The 22,800-nt window shown below is 49.0% G+C and overlaps 1 protein-coding gene across 2 annotated transcripts; it reads right to left on the bottom strand.

Annotated features, from left to right (window-relative positions):
- Positions 1 to 9,490: 9,490 nt before the first annotated feature.
- On the bottom strand, positions 9,491 to 21,747 carry LOC144611450 (G-protein coupled receptor family C group 5 member B). 2 transcript variants are annotated; one of them, XM_078430553.1, is made up of 4 exons: positions 21,630 to 21,747; positions 14,843 to 15,807; positions 11,385 to 11,455; positions 9,491 to 9,921 (listed from the first exon to the last, which is right to left on the bottom strand). In XM_078430553.1, the coding sequence occupies exons 2-4, from the start codon at positions 15,804 to 15,806 to the stop codon at positions 9,802 to 9,804; spliced, it is 1,155 nt and encodes a 384-aa protein (XP_078286679.1). In that variant the 5' UTR covers position 15,807; positions 21,630 to 21,747; the 3' UTR covers positions 9,491 to 9,801. The 2 variants fall into 2 exon arrangements, with proteins under 2 accessions (XP_078286679.1, XP_078286680.1); XM_078430554.1 differs by lacking the exon at positions 21,630 to 21,747 and adding an exon at positions 20,269 to 20,330.
- Between the last annotated feature and the right edge of the window lie 1,053 nt (positions 21,748 to 22,800).

Below are 22,800 nucleotides of genomic sequence, written 5' to 3'. Positions count from 1 at the left end.
TGCATTTGATGATCGCAGGGCGTGCCCAGCATACGGGACTACCTGCAACTCATGTGGGAGGCCTAACCACTGGAAGAAAATGTGTAGGTCAACAAAATCATACAGCACCAAGCCAAAGCAGCAATGGTCAAAGAACGATAGAAATACGAGAAGGAAACAAATACACGCACACGTCCAACAGGAAGAGGAGATAACCTCAGATACCTCTGAGGAAGAATTCCTTTCCGTTGGGACCATTGACGTCCACGAAATGGGAAACAGCAAAACACATAGCAACAGAGAGGAAGCATATACTATAATACAACTACAGAAAAAAGTGGGAAAGAAAAGAACAACGATTAATCTAAGGCTCAAAATTGATACTGGAGCCCAGAGCAATATCTTACCAGTCAATCTTTACGGAAAGATATTCCCTGAACACATGACAAAAGATGGCAGCGTCAGGAAAGGAATCCTTGGAAGTAGCGATGTAGTCCTAGCTGCATACGGAGGTTCCATAATCCCACAGCTAGGCAAAATAATCATAGCAGGAACATACAAAGGGAAAGAAGTGAAATGCCCCTTCTTCATCACTAAATCGAAAGGACCTGCTATTCTCGGCCTGAACACGTGCCAAAGACTGAAGATTGTGTCAATCAACTATGAAATCAAGACAAACTCCTGCAGAATTGACAGAAACATACCCATCAAAAACCGGCCGCCCATCAGGAACAAAGAAGAATTGATGGACATGTACCCAGAGTGTTTTGACGATACCGTTGGTTGTTTTGAGGAATACGAATACCATATCACAGTAGACCCCAGTGTGAAGCCAGTGATCCACCCACCCCGCCGTGTTCCCCTTGAACTGAAAGAGAGGCTAAGGGAACAACTAAACGAAATGGAAGAAAAGGGCATCATCACAGCAATAACTAAACCAACTGATTGGGTAAATTCAATTGTTATCAAAGAAAAGCCAAACGGAAAACTAAGGATATGCCTTGATCCCAGGGATCTGAACAATGCATTGAAGCGCGACCATTATCCAACTCCAACCCTTGAAGAGATCACACCCGCACTAGCCGGTTCCAAGGTGTTCAGCAAGCTGGATGCTAGCAATGGATATTGGAACGTCAAAATAGACCGGAAGTCATCAATGCTCACCACTTTCAACACGCCATTTGGCAGATTCAGATTCAACAGGCTCCCATTCGGGCTGAAGGTGAGTCAAGATGTCTTCCAGCGGAAAATAGATGAAACATACAAAGGCTGTAAAGGGGCAATCGGGATAGCAGATGATATCCAAGTATACGGCAGAGATGAAAACACGCATGATTACAACCTCCATGAGGCTATGGAAAAAACTCGAAGAGCCGGCATAAAGCTCAATGCAGACAAATGCATAATCAAAGAAAGGGAGTGCAAATTCTTTGGACTGATTTACTCTGCAGAAGGAGTGAAACCGGACCCTACAAAAGTGGATGCTATCAACCACATGGAGGAACCCAAAGACAAGAAACAGTTAAGAAGTTTCCTAGGGCTCATACAATACATGGGAGTCTTCATACCTAAGCTTGCTAATCATACAGCAAATCTCCGTGAATTGATGAAAGACGACGCTGAATTTGATTGGTGTGCTTCACATAGCCAAGATTTTGGGAAATTAAAACAACTCATCAGCAAAGAAACGATCCTGCAGTACTATGACAGACAGAAACCTGTAACACTCCAAGTTGATGCCTCCATGAGAGGAGTTGGAGCAGTACTGATACAAAATGGCCGACCTATTGCGTATGCATCCAAAGCACTCACTCCTACAGAATCAAGGTACGCAAACATAGAGAGAGAACTCTTAGCAGTAGTCTATGGCTGCGAGAAATTTCACACTTACCTATATGGAAGGTATTTCGACATCGAAACAGACCACCGCCCTCTAGAACAAATCGGGAAAAAAAACCTCACCAAAGCACCAGCCAGACTACAGAGACTATTACTGAGGCTACAGAGCTACGACTACAACATCAGATACAAGCCAGGAAAAGACCTGCTGCTAGCTGACGCCCTATCCAGACTATCAACACATGACAAACAAGAGATGGAAGGGCTGAGCATAAAGATCCACCACATTGTGAGTGTGACAAGCGTGAAGCTGGAACAGATTAAAGAGGAAACAGCCAGAGATGAAGAACTCCAGCTCCTCACCCAAATGGTAATACAGGGGTGGCCAGAAAAGAGACAACAAGTTCAGCCTATCCTCCGCGAATACTGGACCATCCGTGATGATATTTCGGTAGAGAATGGAGTCCTGCTGGCCGGATCACGAATCATCATACCCAAGTCCATGAAAAAAGAAATCCTCGAAAAGATCCACCAAGGACACTTAGGAATGGAAAAGTGCAGACTCCGTGCTAAATCCGCTGTGTACTGGATAGGCATGTACAAGGACATAGAAAAGCTGGTATCTACATGCCACATATGCCAAAAATACAGGAATTCACAACAGAAGGAGGAAATGACACCCAGTGATATCCCAAGCCGGCCATGGCAAACCATCGGAGCAGACCTGTTCACAGAGAACCAGCAATGGTATTTGATTATGGCCTGCTACTACTCCAAATTCCCATTTGTGAGAAACATAAAGGACTTGAAAGCTAAAACAATTGTGTCAATTGTTAGAGGGTTGTTTGCAGAGCAAGGAATACCTGAGCAGATCGTATGTGACAATGGAACCCAATTCACATCTCGGGAATTCAGAGAGCTGGCCACCGAATACGGGTTCAAAATCACAACATCTTCACCACATTACCCAAAGGGCCATGGGTTTATTGAAAGGCAAGTACAGACAGCCAAGAAAATACTAATAAAATGCCGAGAGGCAAAGGAGGATCCAAACCTGGCACTATTATCCTTACGGGCAACTCCACTAAAGGCTGACATGAAGTCTCCTGCAGAAATGCTAAATGGCAGGAAATACAAAACCACCCTGCCAAGCAAAATCCAACCCCCTATCGACCAAGAAGAAACAAGGGCAAAATTGGCAGCTGCCCAGGAGGAGGGGCTGAAACAATACAACAAAAATGCACAGTACTTGCCTGAACTATTTCAAGGCCAAAACGTACATGCTCAGGATCCAATAACAAAGAAATGGACCCCAGCACAAATCACCAGTAGGGCTGGAACCCCAAAATCATATATCATAGAGACAGAACCGGGCAGGCAGTTGAGACGAAACAGAATTCACATCCGCCCGACACCTGAAATGTCAACACCTGCAACTTCAAAGACAACACCAGCAACTCCTAGGACACCACCCACAGCAACAGCAACACCTGCCATTGATGACAACACATTCTCACAAACTGCTACCAGTGAGTTATATAGTCAACCAGCACCAACCAATGGCCAGGAAACGACTCAACAAGTCACCAATACATCGAGTGCAACACTGCAGGCAACAACCAGATCTACTAGATCCAGGAGCAACATCTTACCCCCAGCGCGTTATCGCTAGCACTGGAAGGGACAAGTCACAAGTCACGCCAAGACATGACTCTTGACTGGCTACGCACTACCTGAAAGAAAACAAGCTGCCATTATATATTTTGTTGTGTAGTATAGTAGAAAGCAGAATGCCATGAATGTGGGCAGAATAATCCCACGGTATCTGCTACAGGATTGCCACCCTCGCTCTGGAAATCCTCTAGTGTCACTAACTTTTATTCTTTTCTTTTGAGAAGGGGGGATGTTACATATGCTACATATTCATTGTAGCAGTCCCAACCTCCTGCACTACTTTGTATCAGGCACACTCACCACACACACACACACACTGTGATTAGGTATGTAAGCACTTTTCAGTATCACTACGCCACACAGGCAAGGAGCTGAATAAAGGAGTAAATTAAGGCAACTGAAACAACCTGAATTGTGTCGTTATTATCAGGACATCAAACCCGAAGACACAACAACTGCCCTCTGAGGCATAGAATTCCACAGATTTACAACTCTCTGACTGAAAAAGTTTTTCCTCATCTCCGTTCTAAATGGCCTACCCCTTATTCTTAAACTGTGGCCCCTGGTTCTGGACTCCCCCAACATTGGGAACATGTTTCCTGCCTCTAATGTGTCCAAGCCCTTAATAATCTTATACGTTTCGATAAGATCCCCTCTCATCCTTCTAAATTCCAGTGTATACAAGCCTAGTCTCTCCTCCTGTAGCAATTCCGCATGACTTTCGATTTTGGTTTAGCCTGGTTTAGAGATACAGCGCGGAAACAGACCCTTCGGCCCGCCGAGTCCATGCCGGCCAGCAATCACTCTGCATCATCATCGGCGGTCACTCGAAGCGAGTATGACTGTCCCCTTTAGGACGCCTGTGCGTGACTTTGTTTAACGTGGTGCACAGACAGCCACCACACGGTCCTTAACAGACCTGGGTCAGGATCCAGTGGCGTGGAGTCCAAGACGACCGGGGACCCTTTTCTGCTGCAGCCGTCATCCGTCCGCCTTCCCAGCCGTTGTGACGCTCCACTAATGTCAACCATCGTCATCTGCCTGTTCCACCGTTGAGGTCTTGGTTGGATCGCTCTTTGTCAGGGACCTCCCCCTTGACCTTACCGCCATGGGTGACCCTAGCAGGAGCGCGCTGCCCACGGGCACCCTGGGGGATTTCCAGGACCGCTGGGCACCGCGGGCGGTGAAATTCATCCTCTATAAGGATGGCGATACAGTTGTACAGCAGTTAATTCGGTATTTAAGAATATTTGCATCACTTTGCATTATGGTGGTGCGGGTTTGTACTTACTGTACATATCATTTATGTTAAAATGGAGGTGAGGAGGAACTTCTATTAGTCAGAGGGTGGTGAATCTGTGGAACTCATTGCCACCGAGGGCTGTGGAGGCCAAGTCAGTGGATAGTTTTAAGGCAGAGATAGACAGGTTCTTGATTTATGTAAAAACAATGATTTGTGCAGAGCAAAGATGCAGACAAACGCACCGCCATAATGCAGAGTAAAGCAAATATTCTTTCAATGGTTAAGAAGTGAATGGAGATTAATTGATCGTTAATTATCAACCAGGCTGCTGTTGAATCCACCACAACCTTGCCATGGAGAAAAATCTCACTGTAACTGGGCAACGAGTCTTAAAACAGACCTCAGCTCAAATCAATAGCTCAAATCAATATTTGGGGGGTGGCGGTTACCGTGGTGACTGGATTTAGTGATCAAGGGCAGGTTGATTGCAAAATAAACAGTGTTTTGTAACCGCGCGGAATGATTAACCGAGATTATAAATGAGGCGTGTGATGCGTGATGCACAACTGAAATGGATGTGTCATGGTCTCTGCCTGGTCTATCTCTCTCTCTCTCTCTCTCTCTCTCTCTCCCGCTCCACCAACACGCTGCCCCGGCCATTCATGATCACCCGCCCGCCTGTAGTCAGTACTCTCGCCTCCGCACACAATGAAAGGCCTGGATTGAGGGGATGTGGAGAGGACGTTCCCACTGGTGGGAGAGTCTAGGACCAGAGGTCACAGCCTCAGAATTAAAGGGCGCTCTTTTAGAAAGGAGGTGAGGAGGAACTTCTTCGGTGAATCTGTGGAACTCATTGCCACAGAGGGCTGTGGAGGCCAAGTCAGTGGATAGTTTGAAGGCAGAGACAGACAAGTTCTTGATTAGGACGGGTGTCAAGGGTTATGGGGAGAAGGCGGGAAAATGGGATTAGGTGGCAGAGACCATCCATGATTGAATGGCGGAGTGGACTCGATGGGCCGAATGGCCTAATTCTACTCCTATTCCTTATGACTTTATGACAAGGGTCCTGACACGAAAGGTCACCTATCCTTATTCTCCATTTCCTCCAGAGATGCTGCCTGACCTGCTGAATCTCTTTGTTTCTACACGCTGGATGAACTTAGCGGGTCAGGCCGTACCTGCGGAGGGAACGGACAGGCGATGTTTCAGGTCTGGACCCTTTTCCATCCTGAATCGGAAAAAATCGTCTGTCCATTGCCCTCCACAGATGCTGCCTGTGCTCGCTGAGGTCCTCCGGCACTTTGGTCTTTTTTTGCTGAAGTTTCAGCGTCTGCAGTCTCTTTAGAAAATAACAAGATATTTTACAGAAATAAACAAATCGTGTGACTGTGTTGATGCACCCAGGCATCAGGTCCTGGAGGTCTGATCTTTCCCCGGGGATAGTTCCCACAGAGTCTCACTGAGGTACAGTTCTCCCCGGTGTCCAATTCCCAGTGTCTCTCCCTGGGTTACAGTTCCTGCTGGCTCTCTCTGGGATCCTGTTTGATTTAGTTTAGTTTAGAGATACAGCGCAGAAACAGGCCCTTTCGGCCCACCGGGTCCGCGCCGACCAGCGATCCCCGCACATTAACACCATCCTACACCCACTGGGGACAATTTTTACATTTACCAAGCCAATTTACCAACATACCCGCACGTCTTTGGAGTGTGGGAGGAAACTGAAGATCTCGGAGAAAACCCAAGCAGGTCACGGGGAGAACGTACAAACTCCGTACAGACAGCGCCCGTAGTCGGGATCGAACCCGGGTCTCCGGCGCTGCATTCGCTGTAAGGCAGAAACTCTACCTCTGCGCCACCGTGCCGGGCTTGTTTTCTAATTGTGTATTTTTGTCCAAATATCTGATATTTTGTAGTCTTTTAATTTTTCACACTCTTGCAGAATTTATGTGTAATTTATATACATATAATTTAGTTTAGAGACAGCACGAAAACAGGCCCTTCAGGCCTACTTGACCACTCCGACCCACATGCACCATCCACACCAGTCCCACCTGCCTGTGTTTTGGCCCACACCCCTCTAAACCTGTCCTATCCATGTACCTGTCTAGATGTTTCTTAAACGTCAGGATGGTGCCAACCATCCACGCCGACCATTGATCGCCCATTCACACTAGTTCTCTGTTATCGCACACAGGCGGCACGGTGGCGCAGCGGTAGAGTTGCTGCTTTACAGCGAATGCAGCGCCGGAGACTCAGGTTCGATCCTGACTACGGGTGCTGCACTGTAAGGAGTTTGTACGTTCTCCCCGTGACCTGCGTGGGTTTTCTCCGAGATCTTCGGTTTCCTCCCACACTCCAAAGACGTACAGGTATGTAGGTTAATTGGCTGGGTAAATGTAAAAATTGTCCCTAGTGGGTGTAGGATAGTGTTAATGTGTGGGGATCGCTGGGCGGCGCGGACTTGGAGGGCCGAAAAGGCCTGTTTCCGGCTGTATACATATGATATGATATGATATGATATGATCTTCACCCACTCCCTGCACACGGGGAACAATTTCCAGACGGCCAATTGACCCACAAACCCGCACGTCTTTGGGGAGCGGGAAGAGGCCAGAGCCCCCGGAGGAAACCCAGGCGGTCACAGGAAGAACGTGCAAGCTCCACGCAGGCAGCACCCGAGGTCAGGAGTGCATTCGAGTCTCTGGCGCTGTGAGACAACAGCACTACCCACCGCACCACTGTCCCTCTATCTGAATAACAACTGGATTCGAGACGTTATTATACAAATATTTAATTAAATTTTATTGCTGCTACAAAAATGCTTAATTCCAGTTTGGCATACGAGAAATGCTTTAGAATAGATAAATAATATTTACATTAAAGTTACAGACAATGTACAGTTATACACTAGGTCCACTCATTCTGACGGATTCTGAAGCAACGAAAAAATAGAAATATAGAATATAGGCGCAGGAGTAGGCCATTCGGCCCTTCCAATCAGCACCGCCATTCAATATGATCATGGCTGATCATCCTAAATCAGTACCCCGTTCCTGCTTTCTCCCCATACCCACTGATTCCGTTAGCCACTTGACATCTGTTGGGAAGTACAAGGTTTTGCTGGGTATCACAAAATGCTGGAGTAACTCAGCAGGTCAGGCAGCATCTCAGGAGAGAAGGAATGGGTGACGTTTCGGGTCGAGACCCTTCTTCAGTCTGAAGAAGGGTCTCGACCCAAAACGTCACCCATTCCCTCTCTCCTGAGATGCTGCCTGACCTGCTGAGTTACTCCAGCATTCTGTGATACCTTCGATTTGTACCAGCATCTGCAGTTATTTTTCTACACAAGGTTTTGCTGGGGTTCAGTGCTGTGCTCCCATCCACAGCTGGGCTGAGTACATGGGGAAAATAAAATGCTATCAGGAAACGAGATAGCAAAATCTGACAAAGATACAAAGAGCCTGCAGGGGAATATATCTAGATTAAGTGAGTGGGGGGGGGGGGGGGGGGATTTAGAAGATTGAGGGGGGATCTTTTAGAAACTTACAAAATTCTTAAGGGGTTGGACAGGCTAGATGCAGGAAGATTGTTCCCGATGTTGGGGAAGTCCAGAACAAGGGGTCACAGTTTAAGGATAAGGGGGAAGTCTTTTAAGACCGAGATGAGAAAGTTTTTTTTCACACAGAGAGTGGTGAATCTGTGGAATTCTCTGCCACAGAAGGTAGTTGAGGCCAGTTCATTGGCTATATTTAAGAGAAAGTTAGATGTGGCCCTTGTGGCTAAAGGGATCAGGGGGTATGGAGAGAAGGCAGGTACGGGATACTGAGTTGGATGATCAGCCATGATCATATTGAATGGCGGTGCGTACAGGCTCGAAGGGCCGAATGGCCTACTCCTGCACCTATTTTCTATGTTTCTAATATAATATGGGGAAAATCTGCTTTGGTTGGAATGGAAAAGCAGAAGACTGCTTTAACTGGGAAAGTTTACAGAATACTGCTGAACAAAAGGATCTGCCCTTCCTCACACACAAGACACGGGACGATAACACGATGTACGGCAAGTAACTAGGAAGGTCAATTGGATTATTGTAGGTGGATGGAGTTTAGCTTAGTTTTTAGTTTAGTTTAGAGATACAGCACGGAAACAGGCCCTTCGGCCCACCGAGTCCGCGCCGACCAGCGATCCCCGCACGCTAACACTATCCTACACTTTTTAAAAACTTTTCTACCGAGCCAATTAACTCGCAAACCTGTACGTCTTTGGAGTGTGGGAGGAAACTGAAGATCTCGGGGAAAACCCACGCAGGTCACGGGGAGAACGTGCAAAGTCTGTAAAGACAAGTCTGGATTGAACCCGGGTCTCTGGCGCCGTGAGGTAGTGGTTCTAACATTACGCCACCGTGCTGCCCCCAAAAAACTAAACAAGTAAATTAAACTCCGACCCATTCTGAGCCAGCGCACTGGTGAGCTGGCTTGTTTTACTGGTTAAACTAGAGGATAAGAAGTTGGGATTTTTATCTTTGGATGCCCGGGGATTTTTGCTGGCACCTCTCGTATATACTGACTCAATGTACAACCACTAAACACTTGTACAGTATCTGAGATACGTACCTAAGATGTATCTAAGTGCTTATGTATACTTATATAATTATACTTAAAATGTATTACATATATAACATACAATATATAATATAAAATAATATATAATATAAATAATATAATGTACACTTGCATAAGTATACTTGTACTGAACTTTATCCAAAAATGCCACTGTACCTCGGTACACGTAACAATAAAGTTCTATTGAAGAAAGTACCATTAGAGACACAAAATGCTGGAGTAACTCAGCGGGTCAGGCAGCATCTCTGGAGAGAAGGAATGGGTGACGTTTCGGGACGAGACCCTTCTTCAGACCATTCCGTCTCGAAAAGGGTCAGAAGGGTCTCGACTTTGGGGGCTCCAACCGCGGGCTTAACATCGTGGAGCTGGCAGTCCCTGACGGGGATCGACATCGGAGCTCGAGGTGGGGTGGCCCGGGGCTTTCCTGCACAGTCCACGAGCGGCCTAGAAGTTGGTCTGCCTGTTCTGGTAGTTGAGGTAGGGGTCCTGCAGGAAGGGTGTTGGGTAGTAGTTGGACTTGGTCTGGGGGCGAGGGATGGCAAACTCCGGTAGCACGCTGTACACCTGCAACACAAAGCGTAGAAGCGCGTCAGAGGCAGGAATAATGAATGGCCATCCACAGGTGGAACCACACCAGAAGCAAAAGACCACCAGGCTTGCGCATTCTCTTTACCCAACATGCTGCCCTCAGGAACTGCCACCATTTCTCTGCTGAAGATATTCCCAAAGTATCGTTGGGGTGTGTACCATCTATGAATAATATAAGGCTTAACCATTGTCATATGGTCATGAGTGATAGGAGTAGAATTAGGCCATTCGGCCCATCAAGTCTACTCCGCCATTCAATCACGGCTGATCTATCTCTCCCTCCTAACCCCATTCTCCTGCCTTCTCCCCATAGCCTCTGACACCCGCACTAATCATGAATCTATCTATCTCTGCCTTAAAAACATCCACTGACTTGGCCTCCACGGCTGTCTGTGGCAAATAATTCCACAGATTCACCACCCTCTGACTAAAGAAGGCTGCAACATAGAAACATAGAAAATAGGTGCAGGAGTAGGTCATTCGGCCCTTCGAGCCTGCACCGCCATTCAATATGATCATGGCTGATCATCCAACTCAGTATCCTGTACCTGCCTTCCCTCCATACCCCCTGATCCCTTTAGCCACAAGGGCCACATCTAACTCCCTCTTAAATATAGCCAATGAACTGGCCTCAACTACCTTCTGTGGCAGAGAATTCCACAGATTCACCACTCTCTGTGTGAAAAAAAACGTTCTCATCTCGGTCCTAAAAAACTTCCTCCTTATCCTTAAACTGTGACCCCTTGTTCTGGACTTCCCCAACATCGGGAACAATCTTCCTGCATCTAGCCTCTCCAACCCCTTAAGAATTTTGTAAGTTTCTATAAGATCCCCCCTCAATCTTCTAAATTCCAGCGAGTACAAGCCTAGTCTATCCAGTCTTTCTTCATATGAAAGTCCTGCCATCCCAGGGATCAACGAAGCACTAACTCGGAGTGCAGGATCGCTCAGCCTCCTGAGTCCGTTAAGACATCAACTGGGTAGTGGATGATTGAAGCGACTGCGACTAACACTTTGGGTTTAGTTTGGTAAATTTAGTTTAGAGGTACAGTGCAGAACAGGCCCTTCGGCCCATCGAGTCCGCGCCGACCAGCGATCCCCGTACACTAACACTGTCCTATTACAATCACAATTGTACCGAAGTCAATTAGCTGAAAAATCCTGTATGTCTTCGAGAAACCGGAGATCCTGGAGAAAACCCACGCAGGGCACGGGGAGAACGTACAAACGCCCTACAGACAACACCCATGGTCAGAATCGAACCCGGGTCCCTGGCACAGTGATGCGGCAATTCTACCGCTGTGCCACCTCGAGCCGCCCCTCGAGCACTTATGGTTCTATAGCACTTCCTGTCCTTTGCCCCACAAAAGTCCGTTGATGCAGAATGGGAAGTGGATTACAAAGGCAGCAAGTGGGTTACTTATTAAGTGGGTACTTACATTGTTTTCCATTGGGATGTTGTTGCTGTAGGGGGGTGAGGAGGCAATACTCGACCGACTCATGGGGAATACTGTGGAGGAAAATAAATGAGTGAGTGGAAGCTTAAAGAATGTTTTGTGTAACCCATTCCAGTTTAGTTTCGTTTTTCCGTTTAAGTTTAGAGATGTGGTATGGAATCCGTGCCGACCAGCGAACCCCACACACCAACACGATCCTACACACGCCGGGGACAATTTACAAATTTACCAAGCCAACTAACCTACGAGCCTACAAGGTATTTATTCACAAAATGCTGGAGTGACTCAGTGGGTCAGGCAGCATCTCAGGAGAGAAGGAATGGGTGACGTTTCGGGTCCTTCAGACTGATGGACTGATTGTTTAAGTTTAGATTTGCAGCATGGAGACCACGCCGACCAGCGATCCCCGCACACCAACACTTCCATCAGTCTGAAGAAGGGTCTCGACCTGAAACGTCGCCCATTCCTTCTCTCCTGAGATGCTGCCTGACCCGCTGAGTTACTCCAGCATTTTGTGAATAAATACCTTCGATTTGTACCAGCATCTGCAGTTATTTTCTTATACTATTTAACCTACAAGCCTGTACACCTTTGGAGTGTGGGAGGAAACCGGAGCACCCAGAGAAAACCCACGCGGGCCACGGGGAGAAAATGTGCTAACTCCGTACAGACAGCTCCCGTAATCAGGATGGAACCCTGGTCTCTGGCGCTGTGAGGTAGCAACTCTACCGCTGCGTCGCCGTGCCACCAGTTACCAGAACCTTCCATCAATATCTTGATCCTTTTACACAGACAAACCTTCAACACCAATACACAACCTTATAATGACCTCTGCTCCTGTAGAAATCCCAAGGATTCCACCAGCAGTCAGAAGAGACCGGACAAGAATTTCTCAACAACTACCAGTTTAATGTACAAAATCATGAGAGGAATAGATCGGGTAGATGCACAGAGTCTCTTGCCCAGAGTAGGGGAATCGAGGACCAGAGGACATAGGTTTAAGGTGAGGGGAGAAAGGTTTAATAAGAATCTGTGGGGTAATCATTTTCACACAAAGGGGTGGTAGATGTATGGAACGAGCTGCTGGAGGAGGTAGTTGAGGCAGGGACAATCCCAACGTTTAAGAAACATTTGGAGAGGTACGTGGGTAGGACAGGTTTAGGGGGATATGGGCCAAATGCAGGCAAGTGGGGCTAGTCTAGACGGGGCATGTTGATCGGTGTGGGCAAGTTGGGCTGAAGGGCCTGTTTTAACGCTATATGACTTTAAGAGAAATGAAACAACTCTCTGGAGCTTTAAAAAAAATTGAGAGGGACCTGATTGAAATATGTGAGACCTTGATGGGTGGATAAGGGTGGATGCTTCAGATGTTCTCAGTAGTGGGAGAGTCTGAAACGAGGCAAGATCTCCAATCATTCAAAGGATAATGTATTTCTACAAAGGGCGGTGGATCTCTGGAATTCCAGGGGGTGGATAATTTGATGTGTTTAAGGTGGAGGTAGACGAGTCTGTAGAAGATTGGTAACTCGAGAGCTAAATGGAACTGGCATAGAGAAGGAGTGTGATGGATCAGCTATGGTTATATTGAATTGCTGGAACTGGTTCGAGAGGCCGAGTGGCCTCCTATCCTCTTTTGCTTTGTGGGTACCCCAATGCGAAGGTAGACTCTACTTATGTGTAGGAAGGAACTGCAGATGCTGGTGTTTACACCGAAGACAGACGCAAAGTGCTGGAGTAACTCAGCGGGGCGGGCAGCATCTATGGAGAGAAGGAATGGGTGGGCGTTTCGTGTCAGAACCCTTCGCCAGACTCTGAATCCAGAATGGAAACCCACTGAGTCCACGCCAGCTCTTGATCACATGTTCCCACTAATGACAGACACAAAGGGCTATGTTTCCATTTAGAATAACTTGCCCTGGAACACCAATTTAATAATTCACAGCCGGGAGATTAGGTTTTGCATTATTAGTTTGCGATTCTTAGATAACATGGACACACACAGTTTCATTTATTTCAACATGATAATATTGTTCAGCTTGTACACATAGCAACAGTGCCTCTCATTCCACATTATCAAAACCATTCCAGGGAACAAGAAAGATCAACCTCCACTAACAATTCAGTTTACTTTAGAGAGACAGCATAGAAACAGGCCCTTCAGCCCACTGAGTACATGCCAACCATTGATCACCCGTACACACTAGTTCTATATTCTCTATGAGTAAGTTCTACTTTCCCATCCACAACCTATACACTACAACCTACAACCTATGGAAGCCAATTAACCTATAAAGCTGCACATCTTAGGGAGGAATCTATCTCTCCCTCCTAACCCCATTCTCCTGCCTTCTCCCCATAACCCCTGACAATAGACAATAGGTGCAGGAGGAGGCCATTCGGACCTTCGAGCCAGCACCGCCATTCAATGTGATCATGGCTGATCATTCTCAATCAGTACCCCGTTCCTGCCTTCTCCCCACACCCCCTTGACTCCGCTATCCTTAAGAACTCTATCTAGCTCTCTCTTGAATGCATTCAGAGAATTGGCCTCCACTGCCTTCTGAGGCAGAGAATTCCACCCGTACTAATCTAGAATCTATCTGTGTCTGCCTCAAAAATATCCACTGACTTGGCCCCCACAGCCTTCTGTGTGTGGCAAAGAATTCCACAGATTCACCACCCTCTGACGAAATGTTGCAGAGAGGAAACTGTTTGGGACGGTGTCATAGAAACATAGACAATAGGTGCAGGAATAGGCCATCCGGCCCTTTGAGTCAGCACTGCCATTCAATATGATCATCCAAAATCAGTACCCTGTTCCTGCTTTCTCCCCTTATCCCTTGATTCCGTTAGCCCTGAGAGCTACATCTAACCCTCTCTTGAAAACATCCAGCTGTTCGGGCTAACGGAATCAAGGGATATGGGGAGAAAGCAGGAACGGGGTACTGATTCTGGATGATCAGCCACGATCACATTGAATGGCGGTGCTGGCTCGAAGGGCCAAATGGCCTACTCCCGCACCTATTTTTCATATTCCTATGTTTCTATGTTCAGTTTAGAGATACAGCGTGGAGACAGGCCCTTCGGCCCACCGAGTCCACGCCGACCAGCGATCCCCGCACATTAACACGATCGTACACACCAGGGACAATTTTTACACATGCACCAAGCTAATTAACACCTCTGCACGTCTTTGGAGTGTGGGAGGAAGCCGAAGATCTCGGAGAAAACCCACGGGGAGAACGTACGAACTCCGTACAGACAGCACCCATGGTCGGGATGGAACCCGGGTCTCCGGCGCTGTAAGGCAGCAACTGTACCGCTGCGCCACCGTGACCGCCTTCCGTTTCTGTTTCTGTTTCTGTTTCTGTTTCTGATTCTGTTTCTGATTCTGATTCTGTTTCTGTTTCTGTTTTTTTGACCCCCCCTTGCTCACTCACCTCTGGCTGGCTCCTCGTAGGTGAACATCTGGTTGTCCACGCCACCCACGTGCGGGATTGGGGGGGCGCTGTCCGTGGGCCCATCGTCGGCCTTGGCCGGGCAGGTGATGTGGCGGAGTTGGGGGATGATGTAGAAGAGGAGGAAGACCCAGCCGTTGGCCACCAGGGCGATGCTGAGCGTGGGGTCGTCCCAGGCGGGGCTCCTGCCCAGCACGACGTTGCCCCTAACCAGCATGGCGATCCACACCACCCAGATGGCGATGGAAAGCAGCATGGTCACGAAGACGTGCACCCCGTATTTCTTCCACTTGGTGTATTGGCCGCAGAAGGTGAACATGGACAGGACGAAGGTCAGGGCCATCAGGAACATCACGTAGATCAGCAGCATGGTGAAGTCGGTGCTGTCGTACGAGCAGAAGAGGACGCGGCGGGTGAAGATCACCACCAGGAACTCAATGGCGATGATGACCTGGACCAAGGTCAGGCACACGACCAGGGCGACCATGCAGCAGGCCGAAGGCCCCGACCCCGACCTCACCAGCCTCAGCACCCGCCACACCTGCGCCAGCAGGCAGGAGAAGCACACGGAGAACAGCACCCCCCAGAGGAAGAGCCTGGTGGGGCAAGTCCTCTCGTCCGGCCGCACGATGAAGGCGAACGTCAGGCCGAACAGCCCCAGCGTGGCCAGCAGGAAGATGCAGTGCACCGGCACGGACGCCTTCTTGCGGCTGTCGGTGATGAAAGGGGTGATGCCCAGGAGGACGACCAGCAGGATGAAGCTGCAGATGATCCCGAGGGCGGCCACTGCCTCCAGCACGATCCCCCACACCAAGTCCAGGTCGCACAGGTTGAAGTAGGCAGACAGGAGGTCGGGGCCACAGCCCCTGGGTGGGCTGAGCTGGGCAGACCCACGGGCGAACAGGGACAGCAGGAAGGGCAGCGCCACGATCAGCGAACGCTTCATCCTGGAAGAAGGAAGGGCAAATGTCAAAAGATGCGAAGTGGGCGGGACACGGGTGGAGGAGATATTTCCCAGCTCTCAACAGGCAACTGAACCACTGTCCCACGACCAGAGAGCACATTGTGAAGTGTGTCGGACACGGATGGAGGAGATATTTCCCAGCTCTCAACACGCAACTGAACCACCGCCCCACGACCAGAGAGCAGCCCTGAACCACTATCTACCTCATCGGGGATCCTCGGACTATCTGTGGTCGGCTTTACCTTGCACTAAACATTATTCCCTTATCCTGTATCTCTACACTGCTCGATTGGTCATCACGCATTGTCCTTCTGCTGGCTGTTTAGCCCGCAACAAGAGCTTCTCACTGTACCTCGGTACAGGTGACAATAAACTGAACTGAACGAAACATCACGCTACACGCCGAGACTCCACACTCTAGAGATAAGGGGTAGAAACAGGCCCTTCGGCCCACCGGGAGACTGCACTGGCTATCCATCCCACGCACTAGGGACAAAGTGCGGCACGGTAGCGCAGCGGTAGAGTTGCTGCTTTACAGCGAATGCAGCGCCGGAGACTCAGGTTCGATCCTGACTACGGGTGCTGTACTGTAAGGAGTTTGTACGTTCTCCCCGTGACCTGCGTGGGTTTACTCCGAGATCTTCGGTTTCCTCCCACACTCCAAAGACGTACAGGTATGTAGGTTAATTGGCTGGGTAAATGTAAAAATTGTCCCTAGTGTGTGTAGGATAGTGTTAATGTACGGGGATCACTGGGCGGCACGGACTTGGAGGGCCGAAAAGGCCTGTTTCCGGCTGTATATATATGATATGATAAAGTCCAATTTACAGAAGCCAATTAACCGACAAACCCGCACGTCTTTGGAGTGTCGGCGGAAACCGGGGCTCCCGGAGAAAACCCACGCGGTCACGGGGAGAACGTACAATCTCCGTACTGACAGCACCCGAGGTCAGGATCGAACCCAGGTCTCCGGCGCCGTGAGGCAGCGACTCTACCGATCACGGTGGCGCAACGGTAGAGTTGCTGCCTTCCAGCGAATGCAGCGCCGGAGACCCGGGTTCGATCCCGACTACGGAGTTTGTTGTTCTCCCTATGACCGCGTGGGTTTTCTCCGGTTTCCACCCACACTCCAAAGACGTACAGGTTTGTAGGTTAATTCTAGATTCTAGATAGAGCTCTTAAGGATAGCGGAGTCAGGGGGTATGGGGAGAAGGCAGGAACGGGGTACTGATTGAGAATGATCAGCCATGATCACATTGAATGGCGGTGCTGGCTCAAAGGGCCGAATGGCCTCCTCCTGCACCTATTGTCTTAATTGGCTTTGGTAAATGTCAACATTGTCCCTTGTGGGTGTAGGATAGTGTTAGTGTGCGGGGATCGCTGGTCGGCACGGACCCGGTGGGCCGAAGGGCCTGTTTCCGCGTTGTATCTCCAAACTAAACTAAACTACTCCAGTGCCATCACTTCCCCCACTATCCTGCCCTCTCCCCACTCCCTATTCCCGCCCCCACCACTCCCTCTGGCTCTACATTTCATCCCACCTCCTCTCTCTTTGCCCGACACCCTTTCATTTCCTCTTTATCTCTAACTCCACACATCTGCCTATGAATCTCTCTCACCTAGATGAGAACGTTCACTTCTCCAATGTTAGCTTACATCCTCCTTCCCGCCCCCCCCTTTCCTCTGCCCCCCTCCCCACCCATCTCCTACTAACCCGCTCCCATCCCCCAATTCCTCTGAAGAAGGACCCCGACCTGAAACGTCACCAGTCCATGTTCCTCCAGAGATGCTGCCTGAGTCACTCCAGCGTTTTGTGTCCTTTTGGAGATTTATACAGCTGTAGCCCTAAACACCACCCTGAACACGACCCTAAAACTCAAACGCTATCCCAGCTCAGCAGTGGCCTGAAGAGGAGGCCCGTGCCAAAACATCACCTGTCCGTTCGGTCCACAGATGCTGCCTGACCCGCTGAGTTACTTGTGCACTCTGTGTGTGCTTTGCTCCAGATTGCTGAGCCTGCGTTTCCTTGCGTTTCTACCATCACTGGTGAGACAGACCGAAGACAGACACAAAGTGCAGGAGCAACTCAGCGGGTCAGGCAGCATCTGCGGAGATGGCGTTTCGGGACACATCGTCAGACTCTATTATTGTGCGTTTATCCCCCATTTATGAACAAGGTCAGATCACATTGCAGGTTTTCATCTGTGACGGGCTGTGCTGAATAACCATTGTCATTTACAACATGTTTAAAGTAAACATTGATTCACTCCTGACCTTGACTCAGAGTTTTGGTTGAGATGATCTATCAAGGGCGTGGAGTCGTGCCCATGGTTTCCTCCCTGTTTTTGCAATCTTTCCTCCCTGTTTTTGCAACATCCTTCAGTTCAGTTTCGTCGAGTTTAGTTTATTGTCACGTGTTATAGTACAGTTTCGTGTCAACCAGTCAGCGGAAAGACAATGCATGATTACAATCGAGCCATTCATGATAACGGGAATAACGTTTAGTGCAAGGTAAAGTCCAATCAAGGATAGTCCGAGGGTCACAGATGAGGCAGATAGCAGTTCAGCACAGCTTTCTGGCTGTGGTAGGATGATTCAGTTGCCTGATAACAGCTGGGAAGAAACTGTCCCTGAATCTGGAGGTGTGCCTTTTGCCCGATGGGAGAGGGGAGAAGAGGGAGTGGCCGGGGTGCGACTGGTCCTTGATTATGCTGCTGGCCTTGCCGAGGCAGCGTGAGGTGGAGGTTCTAGTAGCTCACACCGGGTGTCTGAATTAATCTAATTTACCACTTGCCCAAACCCTGATCTTTGATTAAACGCAGTGAGTGCTGACGTCTAATGTTTCTCTCTCTGCCCTGTGTGTTTGGGGCAGAGTTGTGGGCGGATCGCTGGGCGGATATGGTGCAAAGGTGGGCAGTCAGGGGGGGTGGGGGTCTGCAGGGGAATAGCCGAGGCAGCCCCTGGAGAGGGAGCGTGAGAGGTGAGAGGGGTCATTTTGTTGCTGAGTTATCACAGGAACGTGCAGTGCAGTGTGGGGCAGAAGCTGGGAGCTCCCCTGATAGTTGGCATCAGCTGTGACCGACCGACACGGCAAAAACAAACCCCACAGAGCTGTTGCCTGGGAGCTGAGCTACAAACATGATGCAGGTATGAAGGTGACCCACTAAACCCTGGTCAAAGCCCAGACGCTGGTGAACAGGGTGATCTATTGGCCAAGAAGGTCCAGCTGCAAACCCAGTCACCAAGGGTCAAGAGTCTTTTATTGTCTTATGTCCCAAACTGAACAATGACATTCTTTCGGCAGAACAACAGAATATGGAAACATAGTGCTCTGTAAACAATATAATAAATGAAAAAAGTTGAATACATACACAAACGTATATATACACACACACATATATATATATATATAATATACATATATACATATATATACACATATACATATATATACATATATACATATATACATATATACACATATATACATATATACATATATACATATATACATATATATACATATATATACATATATATACATATATACATATATATACATATATACATATATATACATATATATACATATATACATATATATACATATATATACATATATACATATATATACATATATACATATATATACATATATACATATATATACATATATACATATATACATACACACGTATATATATATATATATATATATAGTAGTATAAGAAAATAACTGCAAATGCTGGTACAAATCGATTTATTCACAAAATGCTGGAGTAACTCAGCAGGTCAGGCAGCATCTCGGGGGAGAAGGAATAGGTGACGTTTCGGGTCGAGACCTTTCTCGACCCGAAACGTCACCCATTCCTTCTCTCCCGAGATGCTGCCTGACCTGCTAAGTTACTCCAGCATTTTGTGAATATATATATGTGTGTGTGTGTGTGTGTGTGTGTGTGTGTGTGTGTGTGTGTGTGTGTGTGTGTGTGTGTGTGTGTGTGTGTGTGTGTGTGTGTGTGTGTATGTGTGTGTATATATATATATATATATATATATATATATAATAAAATAAAAATACTTATACACATATACATTCAGAGTCTGAAGAAGGGTCTCTCCAAAGATGCTGCCTGTCCCGCTGAGTTATTCCAGCATTTTATCTCTATCTTTTCAAAATATATATATATGCACATATATACACACACACACAAACATACATAAAATATACACACACATATATATATACATATAATACACACGCACACACACACCGCACACACACACACACCACCACACACACACACACATATATATATGTGTGTATATACTGGTTAAGGTTGGTATACTGGTTACACATATATACACTGTTAAGGGTCCAGTCAGCATATGGATCACCAGCAGAGATCTATAGAAACCATGGGGATCTAGTTAACAAATCAATTACCTGCAAGTATCTAGTTGGTTCGGGTTAGGGCAGGATCTACTGATCAATGGGAACCAGTTAAAATATAGGTGACCAGCAGGGATCTCCTGGACCATGGGGGTGATCTAGTCGCCACATCGATCATCTGCCAGGTTGCAGTCTACATGCACAGCAGCGGAAAGGATCTGCTGGCAGGGACAGGGACAGGGACAGGGACCGGTCAAACCGGTGGGTTAGCAACAAATTGAACTGAGGTGATCCAGTCAATGCATTGATCACGGTCAATGACCTACCAGGCAAACGGAAGAGAATACTCAGCGAGAAGAGGGGGGGACGGGAATGTGTGGCGAACGGGCAAATCAGAGCAAAACGCCACGGGACTCGGGACATGGACCCCCCGGGATACGACCCCCTCTCTTTCCTCTCCCCCCCTCTTTCCTCTCCCCCCCTCTTTCCTCTCCCCCCCTCTTTCCTCTCCCCCCTCTTTCCTCTCCCCCCTCTTTCCTCTCCTCCCCTCTTTCCTCCCCCCCCCTCTTTCCTCTCCCCCCCACCCATCTCCCAATGTATCCCAGTGTATCCAGGTGTGCCCAGGTATGTCCAGGTGTGCCCAGGTATATCCAGGTATCTGCGTCAGCCCCCTCCCCCCCCCCCTATCTCCTACTAACCTGTCCCCACCCCCCACCCATCCTCCAATTCTTCTGAACAGGGGGGAAACAGATGAAGAATAAAGGGGGAGCCCATTTAAAACTGGGGTGAGAAAAACACTCTTCCACCCAGAGAGTTGTGAATGTGTGGAACTCTCTGCCACAGAGGGCAGTGGAGGCCAAATCACTGGATGGATTTAAAAGAGTTAGACAGAGCTCTAGGGGTTAGTGGAATCAGGGGGTCTGGGGAGAAGGCAGGCACGGGTTACTGATTGTGGATGATCAGCCACGATCACAGTGAATGGCGGTGCGTACAGGCTCGAAGGGCCGAATGGCCTCCTCCTGCACCTGTTTTCTATGTTTTCCATGTTTCTATTAGGGACCCCCGAACTGACCAAACCGATGGACCCTAAGGAGGGACCGAACCCCCTGAGACCCGACCCCCTCCCTCTCACCTGGATCCGACCCCCCCCCCCCCCTCACCTGGATACCCCGGGACCCCCACTGTATCTGAGACGTGGCCAGTCCCGACTACAAAGCGCTGCTCGTCGTTCCCCAAGCGAGAGACCCCTTCTCCCCCGGCTGCTCAACAGTGGAGAATGACACGAAGACAGAAACAAAAAGAAAGATTTTTAAAAAGAGAGAGAAATCAGCCCAGAGGTGGCTGCTGAGACCCAGGTGCCGCCGAGAGAGCAGAGCAGAGCAGAGTGGGAACAGACCTGTAGGTAGGTACCTTACCTGCCTTGTAGTGTCTTGCCTTGTGTTTATATTGTATTGCTGCAGAGGTTGGCGTTGCTGTTCCGTCTCTCTCTCTCTCAGCCTGAGCTGCCTCTGCCGTCTCTTTTTATCTCTCAATGTGTCCCAGTGTCTCCAGGTGTGGCCAGGTATATCCAGGTGTGTCCAGGTGTGGCCAGGTATATCCAGGTATCTGCGTCAGCCCCCCCCCCCCTCCCCCAGCCTGACGTTGACGCACAGAGCCAATGCTCTCCTCCCTCTCTCTTTCTCTCTCTCTCTCCCTCCCTCCCTCCCTCTCTCTCTCTCTCCCCCCTCTTTCCCTCCCCTCTCTCCCTCCCCTCTCTCCCTCCCCTCTCTCCCTCCCCCCTCTCTCCCTCCCCCCCTCTCTCCCTCCCCTCTCTCCCTCCCCTCTCTCCCTCCCTCCCCTCTCTCCCTCCCTCCCCCTCTCCCCCCTCTCCCTCTCCCCCCCTCTCCCCCTCCCCCTCTCCCCCCCCTCCCTCCCTCTCTCTCTCTCTCCCCCCCTCCCCCTCCCCCTCTCCCCCTCCCCTCTCTCACTTCTCCCCCTTTCTCTCTCTCCCTCTCCCCCTTTCTCTCTCTCTCCCTCTCTCTCCCTCTCCCCTTTCTCTCTCTCCCTCTCTCTCCCTCTCCCTCTCCCCCTTCTCTCCTTCTCCCCCCCTCTCCCCCCCTCTCTCCCTCTCCCCCCCTCTCTCCCTCTCCCCCTCTCTCCCCCCCTCCCTCTCTCTTCCCCCCTCTCCCTCTCTCCCCCTCTCTTTCTCTCTCCCCCCCCCCTCTCCCTCGCCTGTTCAACCTGTTTGCACGCCTTTTTTTCCTAGTTATAAATGTAATGTCACTTCACTTGCAACACCTCCAATTGCGCCCAGCTCGCTTATTTATCACCAGCGCCAGGCATTCCCTCCGGAGCCACTGCTCACGAGCTTGGAGAGGGGAGCTGCATTTCCATAGCGCCTGCCTGGGCCGCTGAGGTTCCCAGGTCCCGTCCCCAGTCGGTTCAAGAGAGTCAGGCAGGCGAGTACCGAGATCCACCTCGCCATGGGTTGCTAAACTACAGCCCAGCGGGGCCAGAAGGACGATAGACAATAGGTGCAGGAGGAGGCCATTCGGCCCTTCGAGCCAGCACCGCCATTCAATGTGATCATGGCTGATCATTCTCAAT

Source organism: Rhinoraja longicauda, chromosome 40, assembly GCF_053455715.1.
Source record: "Rhinoraja longicauda isolate Sanriku21f chromosome 40, sRhiLon1.1, whole genome shotgun sequence".
NCBI classification, from domain to species: domain Eukaryota; kingdom Metazoa; phylum Chordata; class Chondrichthyes; order Rajiformes; family Arhynchobatidae; genus Rhinoraja; species Rhinoraja longicauda.
This window is presented reverse-complemented; position numbering and strand designations above follow the sequence as displayed.

What these genes read in the sequence shown, in the direction of transcription:
- LOC144611450 (XM_078430553.1), bottom strand. Translation starts at nt 15,806, where the DNA reads ATGAAGCGTTCGCTGATCGTGGCGCTGCCCTTCCTGCTGTCCCTGTTC. An exon ending in CTACGAGGAGCCAGCCAGAG is followed by an intron (nt 11,456 to 14,842) that starts GTGAGTGAGCAA and finishes TTTCCTCCACAG; the next exon opens with TATTCCCCATGAGTCGGTCG. An exon ending in ACATCCCAATGGAAAACAAT is followed by an intron (nt 9,922 to 11,384) that starts GTAAGTACCCAC and finishes TTTGTGTTGCAG; the next exon opens with GTGTACAGCGTGCTACCGGA.